The 22,522-nt window shown below is 39.3% G+C and overlaps 3 protein-coding genes and 1 pseudogene across 3 annotated transcripts; 3 read left to right on the top strand and 1 right to left on the bottom strand.

The window, feature by feature from the left end:
• The first annotated feature begins 669 nt into the window (after window positions 1–669).
• LOC137746887 (disease resistance protein RUN1-like) lies at window positions 670–22,151 on the top strand. The gene is made up of 7 exons (XM_068486903.1): window positions 670–802; window positions 16,676–17,270; window positions 17,706–18,798; window positions 19,000–19,293; window positions 19,413–20,189; window positions 20,287–21,058; window positions 21,508–22,151. The coding sequence occupies exons 2-7, from the start codon at window positions 16,738–16,740 to the stop codon at window positions 22,149–22,151; spliced, it is 4,113 nt and encodes a 1,370-aa protein (XP_068343004.1). The 5' UTR covers window positions 670–802; window positions 16,676–16,737.
• LOC137746749 (disease resistance protein RPV1-like) lies at window positions 1,566–10,699 on the top strand (annotated as a pseudogene).
• LOC137746746 (uncharacterized) lies at window positions 11,030–11,785 on the top strand. The gene has a single exon (XM_068486756.1). It carries the CDS (start codon window positions 11,030–11,032, stop codon window positions 11,783–11,785), a length of 756 nt encoding a protein of 251 aa, XP_068342857.1.
• On the bottom strand, window positions 12,746–15,077 carry LOC137746748 (uncharacterized). Its single transcript, XM_068486758.1, has 2 exons — window positions 13,325–15,077; window positions 12,746–13,190 (listed from the first exon to the last, which is right to left on the bottom strand). Exons 1-2 carry the CDS (start codon window positions 13,531–13,533, stop codon window positions 13,007–13,009), a joined length of 393 nt encoding a protein of 130 aa, XP_068342859.1. The 5' UTR covers window positions 13,534–15,077; the 3' UTR covers window positions 12,746–13,006.
• Window positions 22,152–22,522: the final 371 nt, after the last annotated feature.

Raw genomic sequence — 22,522 nt, 5'->3', positions numbered from 1 at the left:
CTATTAACGTTTTACAAACAGCTTTGAAAAATGAAAATTTTATCACATGCTCTACAAGGATCCATCATTAACAACATCAGTACTTTCTATCAACTTGAATTTTACTACATGCACAACATTTCATATGTGAATATTTTTATCACAAAATACTTTGATTAAATTAGGAGTGGAAATTGCACAATATAAGTCATCTGTGTCTCTTGTTTCTACCCTCTTATTCTTGAAAAAGAAAATGCTAGCAGGAGAAATGTTTTATTATGACGAGAACACGAGTGGCATATCATGTATTTTTATATAAATAATGAAAAATTTTATTTTTTAAATTATTAATTTTTTAACACACATATTCTACTACTTATATAGTAACACTTACGTATACGTTGTATCCACCGCATTGAAAAATTCTCAGCTAGCAGGACTTGCTTCCACCAAACTCCCCCATTCAATTCCACGTGTAACTGAGCCTCCATAATTAACGGTGAGCCTGGGCCTCATCGTTAATTTAATAAAAAAATACCATTAAAAATAATTTTATTCTCTCTCTCTCACCCTTCCCCCTTCGTCGTCCTCCATCTAGGTAAATCCAAGAACACCTACTTTTCCCTCCAACTTCTCCCCCCCCCCCCCCCCCACAATTCAGTCCGCCCTCCGGCTCTGAAATTGAAAAAGATGGCTTCCAAGTTACAAAAATCCCTTGAAAATTCTTGGCCAAGCCCAAAATTGAACAGCTGAAAGGAGAAAAACCCACGATCTGGATTCTGAATTGGAAAATTTCTCGGGCGAACTTACGACTTGAGTGCAGGTCTCTTTCTCTCTCCTAAATTTGCTAGTTGTGTGATAGGTCTATCTACCGGAATATGTTAAAGTGATTTTTTTGTTTGTTTGTTGCAAGTTGAAGAAGGAGATAATATTTTTTTCTTCAATTGCAGAGTTTTATTTCTTCCTCTCTCATAATATTGTTTGTTTTTTCACCGCCCTTTGACGCTATTTCGTGTCGGACGACTTTTCACCGTCGTATTTAAAAGGCATCATTTTAATATTCTTCTTCACATGGGTCGTGGCATCATTTTAATATAGAAGCGATCGATTCCGATCTCTTCCACCATAATTATCGGATCTTTCAAATTTCATCTATTTTGATATTTTAAAAATTGTAATAATTTTTGGCTGTGGGAAGAAAGTTGAAAGATTCAGAAAATTTGATTTAATAATATTGGTGGAAGAGATTGGAAATGATCTTTTTTTATTTTTAGAGAGATTTTTTAATGTAACCGATATATAGAATGAGACATTATGTATCACAATATAAATAATAAAATATATGTATTAAGAAGTTAATAAGTTAAAAATTAAAATTTTCATCATTTTTATTAAAATACGTGAGGTACGTTCCGTTACAATTAAAATTTTCTACTCATTTTAATAGTCTGTCCTATCATGTTCCTTTCTTTCCTCTTTTCTTCTCTCTTTCCCTCCTTCCCGCTCGGCACATGTTTAAGTATCATCCTTCGACAACACAAACACAACTACTGTCATTTTTTAGGTATGTGATCTGAACCACCATAACGGTGGATACCGCCATGACAGCCCACGAAGCTTCCTCTTCGTCCTCCTCCAAGTCCAAGCTCTGGAAGTACGACGTATTCTTGAGCTTCAGGGGTGAAGACACGCGCAATGGCTTCACGAGCCACCTCTACGCAGCATTAAAAGACACAGGATACCAGGTCTTTATTGATGAGAACGATCTAAAAAGAGGGGAAGAAATAAAAGAAGAACTGTTTCGAGTAATCGAAGAGTCGATAATCTCTATCATTGTCTTCTCAAAGAGATATGCGGATTCGAGTTGGTGTCTTGATGAGCTGGTGAAGATCATGGAGTGCAGATGCAAACTGGGGCGATATGTTTTGCCAATATTCTATCACATTGATCCTTCGCATGTCAGGAAGCAGGACGGAGATTTAGCAGAAGCATTTCAGAAGCACGAAAAGGACATCCGTGAAGAAAAAGATGACAAGAGACGTGAAGCTAAACAAGAAAGGCTAAAGCTGTGGAGAGAGGCTCTCACAAAAGCTGCAAATTTGTCTGGCCACCATCTTAAAATCGCTAACAATCGGTAATCATTTCAGCTGCTTTTCAAAATTTAAGTTGTATTACTCTAATTAACATGCTTAATTAATACACCTTAATCTTTCAGGAAGAGGCAGATAGAGGTTCATACAGAAGCTACAAATTTGTCTGACCACCAAACAACTGACAACGGGTAATCATTTACTTGCTTTTCAAGATTTGAAACATTTAAGTACACGACTTGTTGGTAACCCTAGGTTGAACTCTCACACTAGAACACGTAGCCAAAGCTTGCTTGAACACTCAAAGACTTGGGAGAACAATCTTGTTATTCAATCATGTAAACACGGCTCTTAAGTAGCCTTACAAAGATAACTGAAAGCAGGAAAAATGCAGCCCACGTTACAACCCTACAACGTGGTATAAGACTAGTTCAAAACAAAATAACTTATCCCTACAAACTAGGGTTTATTATCAACAACTGAAACAAACTCCTAATAACCTGGAACTAAGAAGACCTAACCCTAACGGCTAGGAACCATGATAACGTTCAACATCCTCCCTTAAACTGAATGCTAACAGCAATCAGTTTACATGCATGAGTGAATGAACACCCAACAATCCTCGCAGTTTCTGAAAAACGTCTAGCTTTAGAGGCTTGGTCATGATATCAGCCAATTGCTCCTGCGAGGTACACTGAACCAACTCTACAATCTCATCCCTGGTGAGCTCGCGAAGAAAGTGAAAGCGAACATCTATATGCTTACTACGCCCGTGCATCACTGGATTCTTTGAAAGCTTGATGGTAGAACTGTTGTCACAGTATATGATTGTAGATTTATGCGATTCAAAATTGAGCTGCTGCAAAATCCTTCTTAACCAAACTGTTTGACATGCACAAGAAGCTGCAGCTATGAACTCAGCTTCAGTGGTTGATAATGTGACCACCGGTTGTTTCTTTGATGACCAAGAAACTGCTCCTGCACTTAACATAAAAATATACCCAGAAGTACTTTTCCTATCATCCTGATCTCTAGCATAATCACTGTCAGTGTACCCATAGAGTTCTTCTTCTCCTCCCTTCTTGTAGACCAGCCCAAAATTCACTGTGCCCTTCAAGTACCTCAATACTCTCTTTGCTGCTTTAAGGTGCAGCTCAGTAGGTCGCTCCATGAACCTACTTATTAGGCTAATCACATACATCATGTCTGGTCGTGTTGCTGTTAAGTACATCAAGCTGCCCACGATTTGTTTGTACTTAGTACTGTCCACTTCTGCTCCATCTTCATCTTTTGTCAATTTAAACCCAGGCACAATGGGATTATGAACAGCATTGCATTGGTCCATATTAAACCTTCCCAATAACTCTTGTGCGTACTTTCGTTGAGTAATGTAAATACCTTCAGATCTTTGAATCACTTCCAGGCCAAGAAAATAGCTCATTTTCCCAAGGTCAGTCATATCAAACTCAGTCATCATTGAATGCTTGAAATCCTTGAACTTTGACTCATCATTCCCAGTAAATATAAGATCATCAACATACAGGCACACAATTAACATTTTACCTCCATTCTCTGTCTTGACGAACAGGGTGTGTTCATGTGGGCATTTTTCAAAACCTTCCTTTATGAAGTAAGACTCGATGCGGCTATACCAGGCTCGGGGAGCCTGTTTGAGACCGTATAGAGCCTTTTTAAGCTTGTAGACTTTATGCTCCTGTCCCTTTTCTTCATAACCTGGAGGCTGTGCGATGAACACTTGTTCATTTATTTCTCCATGGAGGAAAGCTGACTTGACATCCAACTGGTAGACAGTCCAGTTCTTCTGTGCTGCAAGTGATAACACAACTCGGACTGTATCCATCCGTGCCACAGGTGCAAAAACTTCTGCGTAATCTACTCCATATTGCTGACTGTACCCTTTTGCAACCAGGCGAGCTTTGTATTTATCCACTTCACCTTTCTCGTTGAACTTGGTTTTGTAAATCCATTTTACTCCAACTATCTTCCCTTCTGGTGGCAGCTCTGTGAGTTCCCATGTATTATTTCTCTCTATTGCTTGTATTTCTGAATCCATGGCCTTCTTCCATTTGTCACTTTGAATAGCCTCCTCAAACGTGATGGGATCCGACTCAGCGAATAGTGCTAAGTGAACCATATCTTCTTCCTCTGAAAGTCCTTCTCCACTCACATAGTCTTCCATCCACACTGGTTGCCTTCTGACTCGTCTTTCAGCAGTCATCTCAGTCTGTTCATCCGCCTCAACATGATCACTCAGGTCTCCTTCCTCATCATGATCACTCAGATCTCCTTCCTCATCATGATGCCTCAGGTCTCCTTCTTCGTTCACGTCCCACTCAAGATCAGCCATGATCTTGTCTTGGGAGTTATTACTCCAGTCCCAAGCTTTGTCCTCTTCAAAAACAACATCCCGGCTTATCACAATTTTCTTGGACACTGGATTGTACAGACGATAGGCCTTGGACTCCTCACTGACTCCAAGTAGAGTACACTTCATGCTCTTGTCATCAAGTTTGATCCTCTTGCTATCAGGAACATGCACGTGTCCTATGCATCCAAAAACCCTAAAGTGCTCCACTGATGGTTTGGAGCCACTCCATGCTTCTTCTGGCGTCAAGCTCTTTACTGCTAGGGTTGGACTTCGATTAAGTACATAAATGGCCCAATTTACTGCTTCTGGCCAGAAAGTTCTTGGGATTTTCTTTCCTGTAAGCATGCTTCGAACCATGTTCATGATGGTTCGGTTCTTCCTCTCCGCGACACCATTCTGTTGGGGGGTGTAAGCAGCTGTGAGCTGCCTTTGAATTCCATTCTTGTTGCAAAAATTGGTGAATTCAAATGAAGTGAATTCACCTCCACGATCTGTTCTTAGAGCCCTTATACTCGAACTCGTTTCTTTCTCAACCCGTGCTTTGAAGCTTATGAACATATTAAATGCTTCTGATTTCTCAATCAAAAAGAACACCCATGTTTTCCTGCTATAATCATCAATGAACGTAAGAAGGTACCTCTTGTTACTGTTGGAGACTGGATTTATAGGCCCACAAATATCTGCATGCACAAGTTGAAGGATTTGAGATGCTCTCCATGTGCTGTCCTTTGGAAATGGATCTCGTTGTTGCTTTCCCACCAGACATTCTTCACACACCTGTGTGTGTGCGTTGAATTTTGGTAAACCCTTCACCATGTTCTTTTGTTGCAGGATTCTGAGACCACTCCAACCCAAGTGTCCATATCGACGATGCCATAATTTGAGTTGATCATCTGTGCTCACGTTGAAACATTGCTCCTCTTGTAATTGTGTGCGTGTCAGCAAAATGAACATGCGATTTTCTGCCATTGTGGTCTCCCAAATTAGTCCTTTTCTTGGATGGTAAATCCTGCACTTGCCACCTTTAATGAAGAAGGCAAGACCCTTCTCTTGCAATTGACCAACGCTCAATAGATTATTTTTTAGTTCTGGCACGTAGAATACCCCAGTAACAACTTGCATGGCTCCATTGACCTCCATTCGAACATTTCCCTTCCCTAACACGTCCAAGCTTGAGTTATTTCCAAGTTTGACAGACTTCCTGAAGGTGTCGTCCAACTCTATGAACAACTCCATTTTCCCACACATGTGATTGCTGCAACCTGAGTCCAAAAACCATAGTTCTTCCCTGTCGTTCCCCTTGATATCCACATATGCCATCAGTAGCATTTCTTCACTAGTTTCTGCATAAAAACCTTTGGAATCCTTCCCCTTCTTAGGACATTCCCACTGAAAATGCCCAAGTTCATGACAATGGTAACATTCGAGGGTGGATTTGTACGAGCCGATTCGACCCCTTCCTCGCCCTCTTCCTCTATAGCTGCTGCGTCCCTCTCGCCCACCTTGTTGTGTATCATAGGTCACTTTGAGAGCTTGCTCCTCCGTGGTGTGTCTTCCCATCCTTTGCTCGTGCACAAGCAAACTACTTTGCAGTTCATCGATGGATAAGACGTCCAGATCATTTGACTCTTCAATGGAACAAACCACATAGTCATATTTAGGGACCATCGATCGTAGAATCTTTTCAATGACCACTACATCTTCCATCTTTTCCCCATGAAGTCGCATCTTGTTGGCTATGGTGAGAGTACGTGCAAAGTACTCAGTCACCGATTCTCCTGTCTTCATATGCAACATCTCAAACTCTTTGCGAAGAGCCTGTAACTGGGCACGCTTGACTCTTGCCGTGCCTTGGTACTTCTGTTTCAGTGAGTCCCAGATGTCTTTCGCAGTGTCCTTCTTCAATATGGTCTCTAGAATTGAGCGATCAAGAGCCTGGAACAAATAATTTTTAGCCTTTAGGTCCTTTAACTTCAAATCGTCAATAGCTTTCTTCTGGACATCTGTGATACTGCTCTCATCTGCTGCTGCAGGAATGCCAGTCTCTACCAAACTCCAATATTCCTTAGAACGCAGGAAGTTCTCCATGAGCATGCTCCAATGATCATAGTGTCCATCAAGTCGTGGGATTGCAGGTTGCACAAAGCTACTCTCAGTCGTCATGATGTTCAGGTGAATAGAATAACTAACTCCGATCAGGCCCCGTGGTGGGGCTCTGATACCAGATGTTGGTAACCCTAGGTTGAACTCTCACACTAGAACACGTAGCCAAAGCTTGCTTGAACACTCAAAGACTTGGGAGAACAATCTTGTTATTCAATCATGTAAACACGGCTCTTAAGTAGCCTTACAAAGATAACTGAAAGCAGGAAAAATGCAGCCCACGTTACAACCCTACAACGTGGTATAAGACTAGTTCAAAACAAAATAACTTATCCCTACAAACTAGGGTTTATTATCAACAACTGAAACAAACTCCTAATAACCTGGAACTAAGAAGACCTAACCCTAACGGCTAGGAACCATGATAACGTTCAACACGACTTAATCTCTCAATTAATTGACATGCTTAATAAACATCTTACATAATCTAAACAAATACACCTTAATCTCTCATAGGTAACCTAAACCGTAATTGGAGTTTAATTCATACGCCCAACTTTTATTTATCAATGACTTTCTTTTATTCAAGTTCGTCATAAAATCACATACTAGCTAGTAGCTGGTTAATATATATATATATATATATATATATATATATATATATATATATATATGAAGGAAAGAAGGAAAGAAAATTGTTTATGTACTGATATCTCCTACTGGGCCTTCACTGGGTTCCACTAATGCTTATGAATTTAATTTTCAGGTGCGAAACAAAGTTCATTAAAAAAATTATTGATGAGACTATTTGTGAATGGCTCACCAGCACTAACGAATTACATGTGGCCAAGCACATAGTTGGAATCGATTCTCGCGTTCAAGATATTATCAGTTATCTTTCAAGTGGTGGATCAAATGATGTTCTCATGGTTGGAATTTGGGGGATGGGTGGATTGGGTAAAACAACAGCTGCCAAAGCCATTTATAACCAAATTCATTCTAAGTTTGAATTCAAAAGTTTCCTTGCCGATGTTCGCGATGCTACAAATAAACATGATCTGGTTGATTTGCAAAAAAAACTTATTTCTGACATCTTGAAAAAGAAGCCTGAAATAAGCTGTGTTGACGAAGGTATTGGCCTGATAAAACAACAATTTCGACATAGAAAGATACTTGTCATCGTTGACAACATAGATAAACAGGAACAACTGGATGCAGTAGTTGGAAGGCATGATTGGTTTGGTCCTGGAAGTAGAATTATCATAACCACACGAGATGAACGTCTACTACTAAATGTGGACAGAGCATGTCAGGCTAAGAAAATGAATGAAGAAGAAGCTCTTGAGCTATTTAGTTGGCATGCCTTTAAAAATAGTTGTCCTAATCAAGGATATCTTGAAGTTTCAGAAAAGGTTGTTTCTTATTGTGGAGGTTTACCGCTAGCGCTTGAAGTTTTAGGATCTCTTTTGATTAAAAGATCGTTGGCAGAGTGGGAAAGTCAATTGGAGAAATTGCGAAGTTATCCAGATGGAAACATTGTAAATCGACTCAGAATAAGCTTTGAAGGGCTAGATTCTTCAGAGAAGGCTATATTTCTTGACATATCTTGTTTCTTCATTGGAAAGGACAAGGACTTTGTCACAAAAGTATTAGATGGATGTGGATTTTTTGCATCAATAGGAATCACTGTCCTCCGTGAACGATGTCTTGTAACTGTTGAAGGCAACAAGTTGAATATGCATGATTTGCTTCGAAAAATGGCCAGAGTAATCATTTCTGAAAAATCTCGTGGTCACCCTGGAAAATGGAGTAGGTTGTGGAACCGTCGAGAGGTCATCAATGTCTTGAGAAATAAATCTGTAAGTACATTCCCAAAAAAAATTTCCATTAATGCATCCTAGTTGAAAACATATGTATAACCTACGTATGTCTATTATACACCAAACAACATTTATGTGTAAATATATTCACCGTGGGTGATTTTGCCTAATTAATAATAATACATGTAAATATATGCAAATAATCCGTTTCTTACACATGAATATAACCTTTTGTTAACAGGGAACTGAAGAAGTTGAAGGACTTGCTCTAAATTTCCCTGATCCTTGGCCTTGAAGCTCTAACATGCGTAGTTTCAGTACAGAAGCCTTTGCCAATATGAAGAAACTGAGATTCCTTCATCTCAAATACGTTCAGCTCAATGGAGAATACAAGCATCTTCCCAAAGAGTTAATATGGTTGTGTTGGGAAGGATGCCCTTTAAAGTCCATACCAGATGACTTTTTTAATCAACCAAGACTAGTTGTTTTAGATATGCAGTATAGCAAACTGGTACAAGTTTGGGAGGGTTATAAGGTACGATCAATTACACATGAATGTTTCTGTTTCTATTTGTTTTTGGATTTCCTTTTTTTTTTTTTTTATGACATCTTCCCTTTGGATATTAATTTCAATTTTCCTTTGGTTTTCTGTAACAGTTGCTAGAGAGGTTGAAAATCATGAATCTCAGTCATTCTGTATCTCTAATTAAATCACCGGACTTTTCACAAGTCCCAAATCTTGAAGAGTTGATACTGGAAAATTGTGGGAGTTTGTCCGAGATTCACCCCTCCATTGGTCAACTTAAAAGACTTTCTTTGGTGAACCTTAAAGAATGCGAAAAGCTTAGTTCTCTTCCAAGGGATTTCTATAAGTTGAAATATGTTGAGACTCTTCTTCTTAATGACTGTTTAGAATTCAGAGAAGTACATGAGGATTTAGGGGAGATGATATCATTGAGAATACTTGAAGCAGAGCATACAGCCATAAGACAAATACCATCTTCCACAGTTAGATTGAAGAATCTCACTCTTTTATCCCTAAAAGGTGTGAAATTAGCTCATGATGCAATCTCTCAGGGTCTTGGGAGTTTAATTTCTTTACAAGTTTTGGATCTTCGAGGGAATGATTTTCATACCCTATCCAGCCTTAGTGGTCTTACAAAGCTTGAAACCTTGAGGTTAAATGATTGCTTTAACCTTTGTACAATCCCTGATTTACCAACAAATTTGAAATTTCTGTATGCCGCCAATTGCCCTGCATTGGAAACAATGCCCAATTTTTCGGAAATGTCAAATATGACAAAGTTGAAGGTAAGTGATTCACCCAAACTCACTGAGGTTCCAGGCTTGGATAAGTCATTAAAGTTCATGACATTGATTGATATGAGTAACTGCACCAATCTCACAGCTGATTTTGGGAAGAACATCCTACAGGTATCTCCCTCTCTCTCTCTCATTCCTTCCTATCGTGCACATGCACACACAAACGCACGTTTACATGTCTTATATATATATAAGACACTTGCATTGTATATGTAGGGATGGACTTCGTGCGGATTTGGTGGCATTTTACTCTATGGGAATTTTGTTCCTGATTGGTTTGAGTTTGTTAGCCGTGGCAATACAGTCAGTTTTGATATTCCCCCGAATGATGGTCGTACTTTTGAAGGGCTGACTCTGTGCTTCTTGCACAAATATGCATTTGAAAGTAATTTTGAATTTGGCATTACTGTTATAAATAATACCAAGCGTACTAAGTTGCAGGCTTACTTAGGCAGTGGATATTGGGATAAGCCTTCAAACTATAATCTTTGGCACATACTTTGGCAAGGACAACTATCGAACGATAAGCTCAAATTGCAAAGTCGGGATAAAGTTGAAGTTGTAGTACTTCAACTTTCAAGAAAATCTGATTATTATAGGCTATCAATGAGAACAATGGTTAATCTAGTGTGGAACAAACCTATGAAGGAAAATACGCATGATTTGGACCAAGTTGGTTATGTTTTTGACCATCATCCAGCTCGGTTCTATGAGGAATCATCTGATAGTTCTGAGCCATCTAATGATTATGATCGCAGTAATTCCATCAGTAGTACTATAGCAGTGCATGCTCATGGTCCTCTCAGCCGTGCGCATTCACGTTTTTCCTCGTCTTCTGATACTTTTCCTGCAGGCCATCATATTCAGCCTCAAAGTCGTCATGAGAATCTCTCAGTACTCTACCCAGTGGACGAAGATCCTCTTACGCGCCTCTCTTTGTCTCTTGATCATTCATCATCTACTTGTTCAGGTAACATTCAGCCACACACCTGAGTCTCTTGGCCTTTACCATTTGGAGATAGTGAGACTATGAAAGTTGAATAGATTGTAGGGCTATTCATGTTAAGATAAAAAAATCTCCTCTGCAAGACTAAGAAATGATGGATTTCTCTAGAAAATATCCGAAATTTTCTCCACTTTCAAACATTTTGCCATCATTTGCCATCAATGAGAACAATGGTTAATCTAGTGTGGAACAAACCTATAAGGGAAAATACGCATGATTTGGACCAAGCTAGTTATGTTTTTTACCAACACCCAGCTCGGTTCTATGGGAGTCAGTTGATAATTATGACCCATCTGATGATTATGATCTCAGTAATTACATGGGTAGTACTATAGCAGTGCATGATCATGATCCTCTCAGCCTTGCGCATTCACGTTTTGCCTTGCCTCCTGGTATTCTTCCTGCAGACAGTCATATTCAGCCTCAAACTCGTCCTGAGAATCTCCCAGCACTCTTCCAGCCACTGGGTCCGACAGTCAGTGACAGAGGAGATCAGATATCCGGCCCAATAGAGGAAGATCTTCTTGCACGCCTTTCTTTGTCCCTTCATCATTGGAAGCCACAGAGTCCGGCAGTTAGTGACAGAGGAGATCAGATAGCCGACCCAATGGTCGAAGATCCTCGTACGAGCCTTTCTTTGTCTCTTGATCATTGGAAGCCACAGGGTCCGGCAGTCAGTGACAAAGGAGATCAGATGTCCAGCCCAATGGAGGAAGATCATCTTACGAGCCTTTCTTTGTCTCTTGATCATTGGAAGCCACAGGGTCCGGCAGTCAGTGACAGAGGAGATCAGATGTCCGGCCCAATGGAGGAAGATCTTCTTGCACGCCTTCCTTTGTCCCTTCATCATTGGAAGCCACAGGGTCCAGCAGTCAGTGACAGAGGAGATCTTGCGCATTCACGTTTTTCCTTGCCTCCTGGTATTTTTCCTGCAGGCCGTCATATTCAGCCTCAAACTCGTCCTGAGAATCTCCCAGTACTATTCCAGCCACAGGGTTCGGCAGTCAGTGACAGAGGTGATCAGATATCCGACCCAACGGACAAAGATCCTCTTACGTGCCTCTCTGTCTCTTGATCATTCATCATCTACTTGTTCAGGTAACATTGAACTAAACACCTTAGACTTTTGGCCTTTTCCATTTGGAGAGAGTGAGACTATGAGAGCTGAATAGATTGTAGGGCTGTTCATGTTAAGATAAAAAATCTCCTCCGCAAGACTAAGAAATGAAGGATTTCTCAATAGAAAATCTCCGAAATTTTCTCCACTTTCAAACATTTTGCCATCATTTGCAAGTTGAAGTTGATCTGATTTTGGCGGGATCTTATATAATTATGTTTCATTGATTAGGAGAAATTGGAAGTGGCAAAGTGGAAAAGTATTGGAGAAATTGGAAAGAACTCCTCGTGAAAAAATAATAAAACCACTAAGAAGAAGTTTTGAAGGGCTATATGATACACAGAAGGTTATATTCCTTGACATATCTTGTTTTTTTTTTTTAAGCTTTTCCCTCCAATTTTCCTCCATTTTCTCAGCAACCACAACACACAAAGCAATGAAATTTGAAACAGAAAGCAAAAGCCAAGGCCAACAAACAGCAATTTAAACTCACCACGCGGCCGGTGTGGTGGGCCCGTGGGAGGAGGAGAGAGACGAGGAGTGTTTGGTCGCCGGAATGAGAAGCTCACGATCTCGCCTCTCTCTGTCTCTGCTCGCCATTCCCTTGTATTTTTGGCATTTCTAATATTTTGTTTTTATTTGATTAATTTAATTTTTATTTTAATTGGGTGAGAATTATTAAGGACTTCAAGGAAATGTTGTGTTTTGTTGTACCGCTAATGAAACAAGGGACGGATTAATTAATGGAAAATGTTAAGAAGGTAATCTTTTTAGATTACATTTTGAAATCAAATAATGCGGTTGTTAATGGTTAGATTCCATTTTCAATGGTTTAAAGAAATAATTCAATCATCAACCTTAACATCATCATAACGTGATCTATAAATATGGTCCAAAAAGATGATCTCTTTAGCATCATCCTTAAATAATGCTGAATCTCTTTTTTAAACAACCAATATTATCCACAAATTTGCATATCCAGATGGAAAAATGAACTCTTCGTTGGTTAATTACATACATTATCAATAACTCCCTATTCGTTCCCTGGATCCTTTGATATTTGATATATTACTCCACCTTTGCAAATGATTGATATATTATAACTTTGTTCGACCTCAGAGTTGCTAACTTGCTTGCAATTACATGAATTCAGAGAACTTTGTCTAATGGCCGATTTCATCAATCTTCGTCCAAAGATTTCAGAGACTGGTCACCGTAGTCGATTTCATACACTGCAAAGCAAGTTACGCGGAAGGTCAAGCTAGTAATGCCCTCATACATCCAGAGCATTAACCAGTTCTCGAGCTTTTTTCCTCTTCTTCCGTCGACTTCCCGTAGAGGAGGCTTAAATATGGCATAGAACCTGCATCCATCAAATATTGCAGACAGACAGATTACATATGAACATTCCCGTAAACAACAAGAAGAAATTAAAAAGGAAGCTTCCGTGAAATCAAAAAAAAACCAGCTCAAAAGTTAATGTAAACAGCAACTTACTGTTTACAGGGAAACGCACCAAACTCAGCCCGGAGGCCCTCCATCACCTTCTTGATTCTATGGGAAACATCAGCCGGTGGAATGGCCCAAACGGAATATGAGTACCGCCTCCGGCAGCTTTCCCTCTTCCCTTCTACCGCCACCATCGCATCTTCATCTTTGTCTGAGCAATTATTCTCTATGCTCTCAGGCTTGTGGTTGCATCCCATGACCACAACTATGCTATTCGCATAACCAACAAACTCACCTCATGTTTCAATGGGAAAACAGGTAAGCTTTTTAGTATTAAGATTAAAGCAAACTACGCGTCCATCATTGTGAACCATAAGAAACTGATTCATTCAACACAATAAGCTTCAAATCAAGGTGACGCCCCAGGGGTAATCGTTGGAGCTCAGATGGTTCGGGTATACCATGAAATACCTAGCAACTTGTATTGAAAGAAATGATCACTCTCCCGCCTTCTGGGTCATCAAGTGTCATAAACAGATATTTCCTTATCTTGCTCAATTCCCAGCCAATAACGCATTCCCTTGAAGCACATCTGGAACCTGTCAGGCCAAAACAAAGTAGTTTCGGCTTCTAAAGAAATGGTATCGACCTCTTTCCAAGAATCACAACTGATGGTGTATACTACCGCTTTGTATGAAGCAGTAAGTATCATAACGTCATCTGACTCTTGAGTATAAGTAGTAAAGGCCACAAATTTGTACTCGTTAGATTTGGGATCATAGCCAAATCCAGGATGAAAACCAGTATCAATATGTTCTGACCAATTGTAATCGTCCCGGGGGTCCAAACCTAATCTGGGCCACATTGGAAGGCATGGCTCATCGGGAACATGAATGAATTCCTCAATTCCGGATTGAATAAAACAAAGCTACTCTTACTATATAGTAAAACAATGCCATTGCAGTGGACCTATAATATGCAGCTGTTCCGGGACTCCAACCTTCTAAATCAAAGAGTGAGGAAAAATAATGTCCTGGACACCAACAGGAGAGTAGCTATTGCTATGACATGTCATGACAGCCCTCAGACATATCAAATGCGCAGAACGGGCCTGTCAAAACATATCTAGTGCCATTTCAATTGAAAGGCCATGATAAGCCTTGCAGTGCATAATTTGCAAAGATGTGAGAGTGGAACTTGAAACATGCACACTATGCTTTAGAGGGAAATTGAAAGGCCATGATAAATTTCAAAAGAGGCATTGAAATCGAAACTGAAATTAAATAGATTTGAGAGTTGATTCATACCCGGCTTTCGAACCCTGTCACCAGCAACCAAAACCTGAAACCCAAGAACACAAAAACAAAGTTAAACAGCAAAAAGCACTGAAATTTAGCATAATTTGGGTGTTCCTTATCTTCTTCGTGAAATGTCAGCGACAGGAGTGGTATGGCAGCCACTTCAGAGCTCTGCCCCCGGTGAGTTTTCCGGCGCCGGGGTCTATTTTCCGACGAGTTTGCCAACATCATGAATTAAATATTACCGTCATCCCCTTGGTAATCACCCTGTCCATATGCAGGCCCTGAATCCAGAAGGGCATGAGGCAGGGCGATCACCAAGAGGAGGATGGTAACAGTAATATTTCTACGGCGGCTCAGCCTCCAGACTCTGGTCACGTTTGTGAATTGAAGGTTGACGAATTACAGGGGCTATCGTGCTCCTTATAGGCCCTGTTACAACTAAAGCCCTAGACGACGCCGACGGAAGAAAGGCGTAAGGCGAGGCGGTACTCCTCTCTCTATTCTTTCCCACGTCTACTACTTTCACCCGAAAGCCCAATGGTAATTCGGCCCTTAAATGCAAGTATTCGAAAATACGAAAAATGATCCTTAATTTCCTTCACAATCCAAATTTAAAAAAATAAAAAAATGAAGACAAATTGGTAAAAAAAACATAACTAAACATAAAACTGTACTAAAAAAATAAAAAAACAAAAATATGTAAATAAGAAGTAGAAACGTAATAAAAATAGGAAAGAAACGAAAAAAGTGAAAAAAAAGAAAAGGGAAAAAAAAGAGAAAAAGGTTACGTGTTCAACCTCAAAAACAACGGAGAAAGAGCACGAACGAGTTAGCAGTTTTCTTCCATGGATTTCTACGATATGATCTCAGTTTAATGTGAGATCCAACAGTAACTACCCATGTACCACCAATATAACTACTCACATACCATCAATATTTAGAGATGAATAATCAGAAGGCAATCAATTTTCATTTTCAACAGTCCTCTTATTAAGAGTTTCTCATCTTTTAGTTCATGTGGATGTTACTTGGCATGCATGCACACTCTATATTTCCCACATTTTTTTTTCCAATTTCGTAATGGAATGGTGTGTCTTCTTAGTTCGACAATTAGGATTTCATGCTATTATTATTTTTATATCATTTGGATTCGAACTAATTAATTGATAGAATGAGAACAATTAACGCAACACATTTTAGATATGTCAACATGGTGAAGCTTCGAATATAAAGTTGAATTTGTATAAAGTAATGAATTTATATGGAAGGCATTGTTTTCTTTGATAACAATTCACCGCGTGAACTAAAGTGGAGAATGAAGATCTTTCGTGTGTGGACGCAGTTTCACGTGAAATAAGAAAAACAACAATTCGTTGCCATACAATCTGGGATGGACGTTTGGATTAAATAATAGTGAATTTTAACGGAACACTCCTGTACTATTCACTTTTAATGACAAAATCTTATTTTTACCTTTTCTAGATACTATTTACTATATATTTATTTGTTATTCTTCGTTAAAACTAAAGTATTTTTAAACTTTTTGTTAATTTTCCTTAAATAATATTGGTAGGTCCAGAGAGAGGGATCGAAGAGCATTTTGGTCCATTTAATCTCATTTTAATGGACGTGGATAACTTTTGCTTTTGTGGACTGAAGGAGCTTGACTTAGGTCTAGGTATTTCAGTATCGTTAGTTCGGCAACACAAACAGAACCACTCTCATTTTTTCAGTCGTGATCTGAACCATTGCAATGTCATAACGGTGGATACCAGTCACACTTATTTCACTATTAATATTGTGACATGTAATGTTTCATATCGTATACCAATCACACTAAAAAATCTCTTTAATCTGTCCTATCATTTTTCTTTTTTTTTTCCTCTTTTCCTCTATTTCCCTGCACCCTCTCGAGTCTGTTCTATCATGTTCCCCTTTTTCCTCTTTTCCTCTCTCTTTCCCTGCACCTTCCTCTCTCTTTTTTTCCTCTGTTCTATCAGGTCCACACGCCAACAGTATTAGATATTAAACTTTTGCTTTTGTTGACTCAATATCTTGACTTACGTTCAAGTATCATCCTTCGGCAACGGAAACGCAGCTGTTGCCATTTTTTCAGTCTGTGATCTGAGCCACTGCTATGCCATAACGGTGGATACCGCCATGACAGCCCACGAAGCCTCCTCTTCGTCCTACTCCCAGTCCAAACTCTGGAAGTACGACGTATTCTTGAGCTTCAGGGGTGAAGACACGCGCTATGGCTTCACGAGCCACCTCCACGCGGCATTAAAAGCCAGAGGGTACCAGGTCTTTATTGATGAAGACGATCTACCAAGAGGGGAAGAAATAAAAGAGAAACTGTTTCGTGCAATCGAAGAGTCGAGGATCTCTGTCATTATCTTCTCAAAGAGGTATGCGGATTCGAGTTGGTGTCTTGACGAGCTGGTGAAGATCATGGAGTGCAGATCCGAACTTCAGCGACGTGTTTTGCCAATATTCTATCACGTCGATCCTTCGCATGTCATGAAGCAGGACGGAGATTTAGTCGAAGCATTTCAGAACCATGAAAAGGACATCCGTGAAGAAAAAGATGACAAGAAACGTGAAGCTAAACAAGAAAGGCTAAAGCTGTGGGGAGAGGCTCTCACAAAAGCTGCGAATTTGTCTGGCTACCATCTTAAAAACGCTAGCAATGGGTAATCATTCAGCTGCTTTTCAAGATTTAAGTTGTATTACTCTAATTAACATGCTTAATTAATACACCTTAATCTCGCACATTGATCCTTCACAGAAGCTGCAAATTTTAGCGAATGACTTAATCTCTCAATTAATTGACATGCTTAATTTATATTTTACATAATCTAAACATTCATTCACATGCTTAATTAATACACCTTAATCTCTCATAACTAAACCGTAATTGGAGTTTAATTCATACGCCTAACTTTTAGTTATCAATGAATTCTTTTATTCAAGTTCGTCATAAAATCACATACTAGCTGGTAGCTAGTTAATATATATACACACATACACACACATATATTATATGAAGGAAAGAAAATTGTTATGTACTGATATCTCCTACCGAGCCTTCATTGAGTCCCACTAATGCTTATGAATTCAATTTTCAGGCCCGAAGCAGAGTTCATTAAAAAAATTATTGACGAGAATATTTGTAAATGGCTCACCAGCACTAACAAATTACATGTGGCCAAGCACACAGTCGGAATCAATTCACGCATTCAAGATATTATCAGTTATCTTTCAAGTGGTGGATCAAATGATGTTCTCATGGTTGGAATTTGGGGGATGGGTGGATTGGGTAAAACAACAGCTGCCAAAGCCATTTATAACCAAATTCATCCTCAGTTTGAATTCAAAAGTTTCCTTGCCGACGTTCGCGATGCTACAAGTAAACATGATCTGGTTGATGTGCAAAAAAAACTTATTTCTGACATCTTGAAAAAGAAGCGTGAAATAAGCTGTGTTGACGATGGTATCGGCCTGATAAAAGAACAATTTTCAAATAGAAAGATACTTGTCATCGTGGACAACATAGATAAAAAGGAACAACTGGATGCAATAGTTGGAAGTCACGATTGGTTTGGTCCTGGAAGTAGAATTATCATAACGACACGAGATGAACGTCTACTACTAAATGTGAACGAAAAATTTCAGGTTAAGAAAATGAATGAAGAAGAAGCTCTTGAGCTATTTAGTTGGCATGCCTTTAAAAATATTTGTCCTGATCAAGGATATCTTGAAGTTTCAGAAAAGGTTGTTTCTTACTGTGGAGGTTTACCACTAGCTCTTGAAGTTTTAGGATCTCTTTTGATTAAAAGATCGTTGGTAGAGTGGGAAAGTCAATTGGAGGAATTGGGAAGATATCCAGATGAAAACATTGTAAATCGACTCAGAATAAGCTTTGATGGGCTACGTCATTCAGAGAAGGCTATATTTCTTGACATATCTTGTTTCTTTATTGGAGAGGACAAGGACTTTGTTGCAAAAAGATTACATAGATGCGGATTTTCTGCAACAATAGGAATTAGTGTCCTCCGTGAACGATGTCTTCTAACTGTTGAAGACAACAAGTTGAATATGCATGATTTGCTTCAAGAAATGGCTAGAGTAATCATTTCTGAAAAATCTCTTGATCACCCTGGAAAATGGAGTAGGTTGTGGAACCGTCAAGAGGCCGCCGAAGTCTTGAGAAATAAATCTGTGAGTACATTCCCAATAAAATTATGCATAATGCATCCTGCTTGAAAAAATATATATAACGCACGTATGTCTATTATACACTAAACAACATTTATGTGTAAATATAATCACCGTAGGTGATTTTGCCTAATGAATAATAATACATGTAAATATATGCAAATAATCCGTTTCTTACACATGAATATATCCTTTTGTTAACAGGGAACTGAAGAAGTTGAATGGCTTGCTCTCAATTTCCCTTATCCTTGGCCTCGAAGCTCTAGCATGCCTAGTTTCAGTACAGAAGCATTTGCCAATATGAAGAAACTGAGATTCCTTCATCTCAAATACGTTCAACTCAATGGAGAATACAAACATCTTCCCAAAGAGTTACTATGGTTGTGTTGGGAAGGATTCCCTTTAAAGTCCATACCAGATGACTTTTTTGATCAACCAAGACTAGTTGTTTTAGATTTGCAGTCCAGCGAAGTGGTACAAGTTTGGGAGGGTTATAAGGTACGATCAATTACACATGATGATGTTCTGTTTCTATTTGTTTTTGGATTTCCTTTTTTTTTTTATGACTTCTTCTTTATGGATATTAATTTCAATTTTCCTTTGGTTTTCTGTAACAGTTGCTAGAGAGGTTGAAAATCCTGAATCTCAGTTATTCCCTATCTCTAATTAAATCACCGGACTTTTCACAAGTCCCAAAGCTTGAAGAGTTGATACTGGAAGGTTGTGTGAGTTTGTCCGAGATTCACCCCTCCATTGGTCAACTTCAAAAACTTTCTTTGGTGAACCTTAAAGAATGCGAAAAGCTTAGTTCTCTTCCAAGGGATTTCTATAAGTTGAAATCTCTTGAGACGCTTCTTCTTACTGGATGTTCTAAATTGAGAGAAGTGCATGAGGATTTAGGGGAGATGAAATCATTGAGAATACTTGAAGCAGAGCATACAGCCATAAGACAAATACCATCTTCCATAGTTAGATTGAAGAATCTCACTCTTTTATCCCTAAAAGGTGTGAAATTAGCACATGATGCAATCCCTGGGGATCTTGGGAGTCTAATTTCTTTACAAGTTTTGGATCTTCGAGGGAATGATTTTCATACCCTACTCAGCCTAAGTGGTCTTACAAAGCTTGAAACATTGAGGTTAGATGACTGCTTTAACCTTCGTACAATCCCTGATTTACCAACAAATTTGAAATTTCTGTATGCCGCTAATTGTCCTGCATTGGAAACAATGCCCAATTTTTCGAAAATGTCAAATATGAGAGAGTTGAAGGTAAGTGATTCACCCAAACTCATTGAGGTTCCAGGCTTGGATAAGTCATTAAACTTCATGACATTGATTGATATGAGTAACTGCACCAATCTCATAGCTGATTTTGGGAAGAACATCCTACAGGTATCTCACTCTCTCTCTCATTGCCTTCCTATCGTGCACATGCACACACAAACACACGTTTACATGTATATATATGACACTTGCATTGTATATGTAGGGATGGACTTCGTGCGGATTTGGTGGCATTTTACTTTATGGGAATTTTATTCCTGATTGGTTTGAGTTTGTTAACCATGGCAATACAGTCAGTTTTGATATTCCCCCGAATGATGGTCGTACTTTTGAAGGGCTGACTCTGTGCTTCTTGCACAAATATGCATTTGAAAGTAATTTTGAATTTGGCATTACTGTTATAAATCATACCAAGGGTACTAAGTTGCAGGCTTACTTTGGCAGCGGATATTGGGATAAGCCTTCAAACTATAATCTTTGGCACATACTTTGGCAAGGACAACTATCGAACGATAAGCTCAAATTGCAAAGTGGGGATAAAGTTGAAGTTATAGTGCTTCAATTTTCAAGAAAATCTGATTATTATAGGTCATCAATGAGAACAATGGTTAATCTAGTGTGGAACAAACCTATGAAGGAAAATACGCATGATTTGGACCAAGCTAGTTATGTTTTTGAACAACATCCAGCTCGGTTCTATGAGGAGCCATCTAATGATTATAATCACAGTAATTCCATCGGTAGTACTATGGCAGTGCTTGATCATGGTCGTCTCAGCCTTGCGCATCAAACTCCTCGCAGAGTTGCGCATCAAACTCATCGCAGACTTGTGCGTCAAACTCATTCTAATAATCTCTCAGTACTCTCCCAGGGTTCGGCAGTCAGTGATAGAGGAGATCAGATATCCGACCCAATGGACGAAGATCCTCTTACGTTCCTCTCTCTGTCTCTTGATTATTCGTCATCTACTTGTTCAGGTAACATTCAGCCGGACACCTCTCTCTTGGCCTTTACCATTTGGAAATAGTGAGACTATGAGAGTAGAATAGATTGTAGGGTTGTTCATGTTAAGATTAAAAAAAAAAAAAAAAAAAAAAAAGGAGTTTTAACAAAACACTCCTGGTACTGTTCACTTTTAACGAAAAACCATATTTTTAACTTTTTCTGGTACTATTCACTTTAGCTTTATTTGTCATTTTCATTAAAACTAAAGTTTTTTTTGGATTTTTTGTTAGTTTTCCTTAAAAAATATCCTCTGCAAGACTAAGAAATGATGGATTTTTTCAATAGAAAATCTCCGAAATTTTCACCACTTCCAAACATTTTGCCATCATTTGCCATCAATGAGAACTAGTGGGGAACAAACCTATAATGGAAAATACACATGATTTGGACCAAGCTAGTTATGTTTTTGACCAAAATCCAGCTTGGTTCTATGAGGAGTCAGCTGATAATTATGAGCCATCTAATGATTATGATCTCAGTAATTACATGGGTAGTACTTTAGCAGTGCATGATCATGATCCTCTCAGCCTTGCGCATTCACGTTTTTTCTTGCCCTCTGGTATTTTTCTTGCAGGCCCTCATATTCAGCCTCAAACTCGTCCTGAGAATCTCCCAGCACTCTTCCAGCCACAGGGTCCACGAGTCGGTGACGGAGGAGATCAGATATCCGGCCCAATGGAGGAAGATCTTCTTGTACGCCTTTCTTTGCCCTTTCATCATTGGAAGCCAGAGAGTCCGGCAGTCAGTGACAGAGGATATCAGATAGCCGACCCAATGGACGAAGATCCTCTTACGAGCCTTTATTTGTCTCTTGATCATTGGAAGCCACAAGGTCCGGCAGTCAGTTACAGGGGAGATCAGATAGCCGACCCAATGGACAAAGATCCTCGTACGAGCCTTTCTTTGTCTCTTGATGATTGGAAGCCACAGGGTCTGGCAGTCAGTGACAGAGGAGATCAGATATCCGGCCCAATGAAGGAAGATCTTGACCGCCTTTTTTGGTCCGTTGATTATCAGCCTTGCGCATCAAACTTGTCAGAAACTTGCGCATCAAACTCGTTCTAAGAATCTCTCAGTACTCTCCCAGCCAAAGGCTTCGGCAGTCAGTGATAGAGGAGATCAGATATCCGACCCAATGGACGAAGATCCTCTTACGCACCTTTCTTTGTCTCTTCATCATTGGAAGCCACAAGGTCCGGCAGTCAGTGATAGAGGAGATCAGATATCCGACCCAATGGACGAAGATCCTCTTACGTTCCTCTCTTTGTCTCTTGATTATTCGTCATCTACTTGTTCAGGTAACATTCAGCCGGACACCTGTTTCTTGGCCTTTACCATTTGGAAATAGTGAGACTATGAGAGTAGAATAGATTGTAGGGTTGTTCATGTTAAGATTAAAAAAAAAAAAAAAAAAAAAGAAAAGGAGTTTTAACAAA

This window comes from Pyrus communis, chromosome 10, assembly GCF_963583255.1.
Source record: "Pyrus communis chromosome 10, drPyrComm1.1, whole genome shotgun sequence".
Lineage (NCBI taxonomy): Eukaryota > Viridiplantae > Streptophyta > Magnoliopsida > Rosales > Rosaceae > Pyrus > Pyrus communis.
Note: the sequence above shows the minus strand (reverse complement) of the source record. Positions and strands in the feature narration are given on the sequence as shown.